Source organism: Thermothelomyces heterothallicus (assembly GCF_042370625.1).
Source record: "Thermothelomyces heterothallicus CBS 202.75 unplaced genomic scaffold P884_scaffold_43, whole genome shotgun sequence".
NCBI lineage: Eukaryota > Fungi > Ascomycota > Sordariomycetes > Sordariales > Chaetomiaceae > Thermothelomyces > Thermothelomyces heterothallicus.
Window position 1 is genome coordinate 71,908 of NW_027192604.1, and position 8,918 is coordinate 80,825.

Here is an 8,918-nt window from a genome sequence, read left to right on the forward strand (position 1 = left end):
CATCTGGTACGAAGAACAGCTACACGCGAGAATTCAATTCCGAAAACAAAATAACTAAAACAAGGGGCCTTCCGTATACAGATGTATCTCCAGAGTGTAACCAACATTCGAGACACGCCCCCTTATTCGAATGACTAATAAATCAAAAAAAGAGCCCTCCCTAGGTGCGTGTACATACAGGGAAGAATCAAGTCTAGGTTTAGAGATTGACCAAGGCCACCACGGCGCCGACGCCCATCAGCACCGCGCTCCTGGCAGCCACCTTGCCCGCACCGGCAGTCACGATGGGCTGCAGACCGCTGCTCGTGGCCGACGGGCTGGTGCCGTTCACGATCTCGACGGGCGGCACGCCCGCCCCTGTCTCGGTCGGCTGCGCCTGCTCCGGCTCGTCGGGGACGGCCGGGCTCGAGGCGGGCGGGGACACGAAGCTGGGCGCGAGGGTGGAGCTGCTGGCGGTCTCGTTGTTATCGCCGCTGCCCTCCTCCTCCTCGTTGTTGTTGTTGTTGTTGTTGTTATCGCCGCCACCCGCCGAGCCGTCGGTCGGGCGCGGGACGACGACGGTGGTTGTCCGGTAGACGGTGGTGGACGTCCGGAGGGTGGTGTCGCCTCCGATCGGGCCGCCGGGAGCGGGCACGCTGAAAGTGGGGACGCTGGAAGTAGGGACGACGCCGGTGCCGGGGACGTTGGAGCCGGGAACGTCGGCACTCGGGGAGCCGGCACCCGGGGCGCTGACACTGGGAACGCCGGTACCGGGGACGCCCCCGCCAGTCTCGGTCGGCTTGACCTCGGTCACGGGGCAGACGGTGGTGCCGATAACGATGACGCTGGTGACGGTGCGGGCCGGGCAGTTGGTCACCGTGGGCGCGCACGAGGTTATGGTGGACGTGACGGTCGAGTAGATGGTGGACGTGGTGAACTCCGTGGTAGAGGCGGTGGCCGTCACCTCCGTGAACGAGTCGGTAGGCGCGGCGGTGGCCGTCACCTTCGTGGACGAGTCGGTGGGCCCGACGGTAGCCGTCTCGGGGACGTCGTCGGAGCATTCGCTCTCGGTCTCGGTCGCAGACTCAGTGGCCGTGGCCGTGGCCGTGGCCGTGGCCGTGCCCGAGGTGCCGGTGACATCGGGCGGGAACGTGGTGGAGGGGGTATTGTCATCAGGGCAGTCGCTCTCCGTATCCGTCTCGGTCGCGGGCCCGCTCGAGGAGGTGGTCGAGGTCTCGGTCTCGGTGGCGCTCTCCGTGGTGACATCCGAGGTGCAGGTCTCCGTAGCCGAGGTCGAGCCCCCAGTGGTCGAGGTAGGAGCGGTCGACTTGGTCGACTTGGTCGACGTGCTGCTAGGGGTACTCGGGGTGCTTCCCGAGGTGCTCGTAGATGAAGCAGCGGAGGTGTTCGAAGTGCTGGACTTGCTGGTCGTAGTTGACGTGCTGGAGGCGGCAGTCGAGCTCGGCTTGACCGTCTCGAGCTGGTACACGTCGATGCCGCGAATCTTCCAGTAGGTCTGCTCGAACGCCTTCGGGTTCTGCTGCACGTACTGGGCGCACTGGGCCACCCCGGTCGCCGCCTGGCAGGTCTCGCCCCAGAGACCGCCGGCGGCATCGCCGCAAAGGTTGATGTTCAGGATGATGCGCATGTTGTTGAAGGCCTTGGTGACGTCGCAAGTGCTACCTCCGGCGGCGAACGCGGGCATGCCCCACGTGCTCGGGTCGGGCTTGCCGCTCTTCACGTCCGCAGGGACGTTGTCGTGGGTCCAGGACCAGACCTTGAAGCCGGTCTCACTCCACTCAGTAGCGTCTTACGGTCAATGTTAGCTAACAAGGCCCTCTCCCTAAAAGACCGACTCGATTCGGGCGAGCGTCAATACTTACAGACACCTCCGGCCGCGCCACCAAACGTTCCATCGGGCTCGTCCGCCGCGCAGCCCGTGTTGCCCGGCTGGTCCGGGGCCTCGTCCCAGCAGTTGCTGTAGCGCAACGAGGCCGTGAAGTCCTCCTGGCTGACAGTGCAAGAGCCCACGACGGAAGGGCCGTCCGTGTGAAGCACAACCTTGTTGGCCGTGTTCAAGTTCCAGCCCTCGTAGATGTCGACCTCGCCGTCCAGGGGCCACTGGGGCCCGACCATCCAATAGGCGGGCCAAGCACCGCATGCTGGCTTGGGAAAGTGGGAGAAATCGGCAATGAACAGGCCCGAGTTGTAGGTATTGACACTCTCGATCCTGACACTGCTCCGGCCGTCCTTGTCCGTGCCGGTCGAATCGACCTTGATGGTCACCTCGTCCTTGGTGCTCTGGATAAGGCCGAGTGTGGTGGCGTCCTGCTTGCTTCTGTACTTGACGAAACCCTGGTTGGGGTCGGGAGAGCTGAAGAAGGTGAACTTGTCAAAGAAGTTGGACGGGTTATACGACTCCTTGAGCTGGTACGTCTCGACAGCAAGAGTGCTCGAGGCACAGGCTAGGGCAGCAGCGCCCAGCCGGAGGACCGACGGAGCCATCAGAGAATCGGAAGAAAGACTGTATAACCGTAAAGAAAAGAGTGACAGCGGTCGGATAAACCGTTCGAAAGAGTGGTCGACGTGCGATACGTCACAGGACGAGCCAAAAAAAAAAATGCTCTGGTCTCGCTGAAGGAGGGCGCAGACAACTTGGCTATACAGAGAAGTTATCAAGTTCGGATAAAGGGGGGAACCTTTCACGACACGCAGGCATCAGGAGCCTTATGAGAAAGGGGGCATGGCCCCCGGAGAGGCAAAGACACCACATCCATGCAGCTGTCAGGGCCTGGCAGAGCTACGGACGAGTCCATCGCCAGAGGGTGGTGACCCCCATCTTTTGATTTAGGCGCCAATAGTGTTCGCGTGTGGTATGGCCCAGGGGCCCACGTTCGAAGTCTGGGCGCGTCGGCTGCTCCAACCGTCCAGATCCGTACCTGTTCCTTGCTGCGCCAGGGGCAAGTGGTGGAGTGCACCTCGTGTAAGCTAGCAGAGTGTAGTGTACTATATATGTACACAAGTACTGCGTAGTGTAAGTGTAGGACAGGGGAGGGGGGAGGGGGGAGGGCTCGAGCATTGCCTTGAACCGTCCTTCAATAAACCCTCATTGGCCACAGCATGCAGGAACAGGTATAGCGTGGTGTACAATTGTGTTGTATTCTCCGAAGCATGCGACGTGTGCCTTGGCTTCGTTGTCGAAGTCCGTCAACCATGCCCAATACCTATTGTGGTCCGCCGACCATGCTGGGTCCGTCCTGAGAGTCATGATGGCCCGAGGCGGACCTACTCTGGAGAAAACGCGTAAATTGGTTCGAAGGCTCATCTCTCGTGATGGCTCGTCGACACAATAACGAACAGCTGGCGATGTCGGAGACCTAGCTTGGCAATCTCCGTCGACCCCATAATGTGCGATGGCCTGTGGCTGTTCGGTGTGGTTTCGACGTTTCGACTGTTTGGAAGACCATGGGGCGGAGGGTGGACCGTTGGATCTCGCCGACTCGTCACCGCGGCGCTAGTGTACACCTCCTCCAGGATTCTGAATCCTAGCGCGGTACTTGCCGCTAGTGGCTTTTTTGGCGCAGGACCCACGTACCACGCTAGGATTCAGAATCCTGGAGGAGGTGTAGTAGCTGAGCGAGTGAACCCATCCGAGCGAACCGAGGACAACTCGAAGCGGGTTGTGGAGACACTCGGAGGTCCAGACGCGAGGAACAACGTCCCAACCGGCGACAGCGCCACACCAATTGTGGGGTTCTGAAGGGAGCCGAAGAGGATCGATTCGTCCGCTTTCCGCTTGTGCCGCATGCGCCGAGCAACGGGTGCGACAGAGCGGAAAGGTTGGTTGGGACGAAAAGGCACCTGTGTTTCTTCAGATCCTCCGCGAGGGTGATCCTGACAATCCGCCGCGCCGTACCTGGAAATGTGGCACCAACAAAAAAAGCATGGCAGATTTCGAAATGCGCCCCAACCTTTCATCTACTACTATCAGTATTCCGTACACGTGTACAAAAGGCACTAACCAGTGGATTTTCCCAAGGGCAAACCGAGAATTAAATTGAACGCAAACCTGATGTCAGAATTGCACATTGAGAAAGAAGGTCGCGTACCACGGCAGGATGCACGAGACAAGTTGAATCGGCTCGAGTAAGACGCGGGCAAGATGACTGAGTTGCGGAGAGCCACTGGCAATGCGGAGACACCTTGACAGCTCCTTCCTCCAGGATTGCCAGCGACCTTCATTCATTTCACGCCCACCCCCACTGCCGTTGAGCATCCCCCAGCCCAAGTTTATAGCAAGCACAACCATGGCTCACACCTACCAACGCAAAACACGTCATATTCCAGGACGTAGAATTAACTTCTCTGAGCGTGGCACAGCATCACACCCGACAGCAGCAACTTAATGCACGCCATCTCGCAGACCAAAGGAACAGCCGCAGGAAGCATCGCCCGTGTCGGAATTCCCTGGTCGACATGACAGTTTCTTGCGATGCCATTACAGCAGACACTTCGTCTGTGCGACGAAGTACTAGTGACTAGTCGCTGTTTGATACGGCAGTGCAATTCATTCAGCTAATGACAAAGTTCCCTCTCTCGACTCGGCTCTTCTCCGTGACGGCCTTGCGATGCCGTTTCCTAAGAAACCAGCCGACAAGCAGCATTCCACCTATTGACACCACCCCGATGGCCACACCGATCCCGATGGCCGCTGGTTTGCTGATGGCAGGTTCGCTATCCCTCTGGGAATCTTCCGGTGCTGGCTGTTTGAAACGAATAGAGAACGAACAAAAAAAAAAGCATCCGTCAGCTTGGCTACGCTCCCTCTCCTTCCTCCTTCGCCCCGCCCGCGGCGCTGCTGAGTTGGGGAATCCGCTCACCTCTTCTGCCGACCCATCCGGCTGTGCCGCAACCCCCGCGTCCGCAATAGTGAAGGAGGGCGACTTGGCCAACAACGGCACGTCGCCCCCCGGCCAGCTCATCGGCCTCAACTCGAGCTGATACAGTCCGCCAAGGATCCAGCGGAGCGGGTATGGTGCTCCCTCCCAAGTGTACGAAGTTCCGCTGGCCCCGGCTGCCTTATGGTCAGCAACGCGCTCTTCTATCTCGTCCCGCCCGAGCAGGTCTCCAGAGGCAGTGGCCGACTCGGGGGGGCTGCGAGGTGGCACGACATACTCGTAATATTGACACGATATGCATTTGCGCTGAAACCATCGCCATTCCTGTCAATCACCTGCGCCGTGATGCACAGCGGGTAGTACTGGGGCGGCACAGCGTCCCACGTCAAGACCAGGTCCGATCCGCAGTTGATGCCGTCGAAGGCGTTGGTGAAGCGTGCCCATGACGGGGCGGCCAGAAGAGCCAGGACCGCCAGCAGGTGCCCCAGCATCATCCGCAGCCCCATTCTAATGGTTGTTAGTTGGGTCAGATAGCGGGCTTCGCAACGCTTGCGCTTGCATATTGCCCGCAGAAGCGGATCAGATCACGCCGTCGCGCCCCGGGAGGTCACGCTCTTCTCGCGTGAATCCCCGGTATGGTACTCTATACAACGTGTAACGGAATCCTAGGGTCGAACCGATTCTGTTGGATCTGGCCGGTCGCTGGTTGATGCCTTACGCTCGAATGGTGGCCCTGAGCTGCCAGACGACCGACAGCGACATGTTGAACTTGGCTGCGCACAAGGGAAAAGAAAAACCGAAGTTTGATGGGACCGGGTCGCGACGGGATACCTGGCTTTTCCCCTCAGTAGTGTATAGTTGTATGCACGCTAGCGCTTCACTATGCCAGGGTCAGTCCCGGCACTCTTCGCCGAGACCTCCACCACCACGTGGGTTGTGGCTCCGGAATTCCCAGATACTGCCACCGGGGACGAAGAACCGTGGCCAGTAAAAATCGGGTCATTATTAGGGTAAATTGTGCATGCCCGGCCATCAGCCTATCATCGGCGACACTGGCCTTATCCACCCATTTATCCCCGGACTTACCCAGCCTGTCCTATTTTAGATGTTCGGAACTTGTTTGGTGAGTTCGAAACCCACTCCAGGACTCTGGAGTATCGAGCTTGGTCGCCGATTTAGCGCTTCTTGCCGAGCGGAGGCTCTCCGAGGCGTGCGGCCCGGGAGCAACGGCCTCCTGGGTCCTGCAGAGCCGAAGTCCCTCGGCGACAAGGGACCGGACCGGGCTCGGGGCGTTGATGATGCGAAAGCCAGATGGATAGCCTCGAGTCTTTCCCGGTATTCATTCATACCCGTTGTGAAAGGAGGCCTTCCATGGGTCCAGTACCTCTTGCTCACCAGATGCTGACGCCATCTTTGCTGACTTGCATCAGCCCGATCCGCCATCGCTGCGCGGCATCCAATGACTGGACCCTTGCCTCACATGTGCCAAGCGATCTTCAAGATGACTTCGCAGCGCCTTGCCCCAGGTCAGCCTCTCACGATGGAGCGCGCTATCCGAAACTCGATAGCTGCATGAGGCGTGCGTCCAACTGCCGCCTCTCGCCTGCAGAGACGGGTGAGACGGCTGAATCAGCAACTGGCCAAAATCAGACAACCACACCGGTCAGCTGGACAGTGGTTCGACGCAGATGACATTCCCTTTCCGCCCCTTGAGTGCAGCGGGTTCATCCCTTCTCTTAATAAATGTTTGCCCACCCACCACCCTCCTTCAACCATGTGGCACTCGCTGCAGCCCTACCAAAGAAACTTACCAGGCACCCATCTCAGCAACGCTCCAGGCAACCGGAATACCTACCCAAGCATGCTCTCCCCCGCCCCGATTCTCCCGACTAGCCGAGCTCCCGCTGGGATGAGACGGTGCGGAAAGGAGGGCGCCGAGCTCGCCCGGACTCACCGCGTCGTCTGCTTAAGGAAGTCGGCCGTGCGGGACGCGCCCTCTCCGGGCTGGCCGCTCCCGATGTCGAGACTGACGCCGCCTGCCGATGCTCCGAGCCCCTAGCCCGCCACAGCAGACGGCTAAGGCGGGCGCGCCGAATATCGTTGACGTGAGCGTGAGCATGCCCTTGTCCTGTAGCCAGATGTGTTGCTGTTCCCGGACTACTAACTGTAGACTCGGGGGAGGCAGCTTCTACACAGCGTGAACATGTATTATACCTCTGTATGGGAAGGAGAATCGTTCCCGGCGACCACCTGCCAGTTCATCCTCGCGGAAACAGCTGTGGCAGGTGATTAGGACGACGCAAAACTTCACCTTGTGATTCTGTTGGGACAGAGAGTTTCGCCCAACACGCTTGCCCTCGTGACATCAACCCGTTGGTTTGCTTCAATTGGTCTCTGAACATCGAATCAAGACAGGACCAACAACACATTCGTTCGCGGCTCTCCTTGTCGTGCGCCACCACACCATGCCACGGATGTTTTTAAGTAACGCAATCTCCCCGTGTAGGAGGGCGTAGATGCCGGGCGCTCTTATCGCCGACGCCCTGGCGGTGCCATGTCTCGGTCTGCGTCTACTGAGCTTGGAAACTACATAATGATGGGAACACCCGGAGAGAGAACGACGACGGAGGAATGAGGGCGATGGAGGGTGATCTGCAGGAATTCTCAGACTCAAGAGTTCGTCACTACCTCTACCTGCTGGCGTTACTGGCTCCGGCCTACTAGGCCTCTAGCACTGTATGGTACAGCAACCGCCTTGGCTTCTAGAGCGAACTCTCCATATTTCTTTCTTCAATGGCAAAATCATTCCACACACTAGAGTGAGAGCTTGCAGCTTGGCTTGACGGGAAACTCCGCTAGAGCTTGTTACGATACACCCCAATACGATGCGTGCTGGAACGGATGACATTGATGGGCTAAGCCATCCCCTCTTCCCCCCCTCCCCCTTTTTTTTTCTCCCTAACCAACTATCTGTCATGCTTCAATGCGTACTTGAATTTGCAGCCACCTAGGTACTCTACACCTAAGGAGCTGAAGAACGGTACGTGACGGCCAGATGGCGTCCAAAGTTGCCTTGCGGGCCGAAGACCGATGCTTCGAAGACCGTTGGTTGTTGCCCCCCAACCCCAAGCAAGTCATTAGGAAAACGGATAAACAATACTGAAGAAGCACCATCACCATATATCCAGCTCCGGTCGTTGGTCACGGGTTCAGCCAAGATGGCAGCACCGCATACCATTGACACAACCGCAACTGCCGCTGCGTCACGCACGATGTGGACAAGTCAGCTTTGTCATGATGATGACGATGATCATCAGATGGAAGGGGGAGAAGAGGGAGAAGGAGGAGAAAGAGGAAGAGGATGTCATTACATCAACTAGAGTCATAGTACAATTTCTGTATGTTGCCCATTGTTTCCCATGCAGCCATCCATCGGGTATAGTGCCCTGCCCTGCGCCATCGTATCATACATAAATAACATGATCGGAACCCAGAAAAGCTCAACAATGGAAACCCCAATATGCCGATAACCTTCCATGCAAAACCTTGGGGGATGAGATAATAAGAGCGAAAATAAGGGATGAAGAGACTCCGACTCTAAATGAACGCCAGAGACCGCTTCTAAGTCGAGGGGGGAGCGTAAAAGAGAGTCATGTTTCACACATATCCTCCCGAGTCCATGCCCCCGAGACGCACCGGCTTCCGTTTATAGGAGCGTGTGTCTGCATACACGAGCGGGTGTGCGAAAAGGTGTTACTGCTGCTTTTTTTCTTTTATGTGACCGAGCAAGTACTGGTCCGGATCTTGCTTGCTGGCGACCGGTCTGACGATTCCGGAGCGGTTTTCGCCCGCCGTCCGCCCGGGCGGAAATCCCCGACCGCTTCGTTAGGCTCTGGGGCGAGAGCGGAGAGCCGTGGTCGCAGCCGGACATCAGCTGGCCGACTCCGCGATGTGGCGCCACATGACAAAACGCCGGAAGCGCAGGGGAAGAGGGGAGCCGCGAAGAGAACGAGGTGCCTGCCGGTTTTCGCTCCCGGCACC

General features: G+C 58.4%; 2 protein-coding genes across 2 annotated transcripts; both read right to left on the reverse strand.

The window, feature by feature from the left end:
• Positions 1-199: 199 nt before the first annotated feature.
• On the reverse strand, positions 200-2,484 carry P884DRAFT_212677 (uncharacterized protein; the record flags this gene model as incomplete). Its single annotated transcript, XM_069439162.1, has 2 exons — positions 200-1,788; positions 1,863-2,484. 2 exons carry the CDS (start codon positions 2,482-2,484, stop codon positions 200-202), a joined length of 2,211 nt encoding a protein of 736 aa, XP_069293399.1.
• Positions 2,485-4,713: 2,229 nt separating this feature from the next.
• On the reverse strand, positions 4,714-5,383 carry P884DRAFT_281198 (uncharacterized protein; the record flags this gene model as incomplete). The annotated part of the gene is made up of 3 exons (XM_069443511.1): positions 4,714-4,742; positions 4,799-5,053; positions 5,155-5,383. 3 exons carry the CDS (start codon positions 5,381-5,383, stop codon positions 4,714-4,716), a joined length of 513 nt encoding a protein of 170 aa, XP_069293400.1.
• Between the last annotated feature and the right edge of the window lie 3,535 nt (positions 5,384-8,918).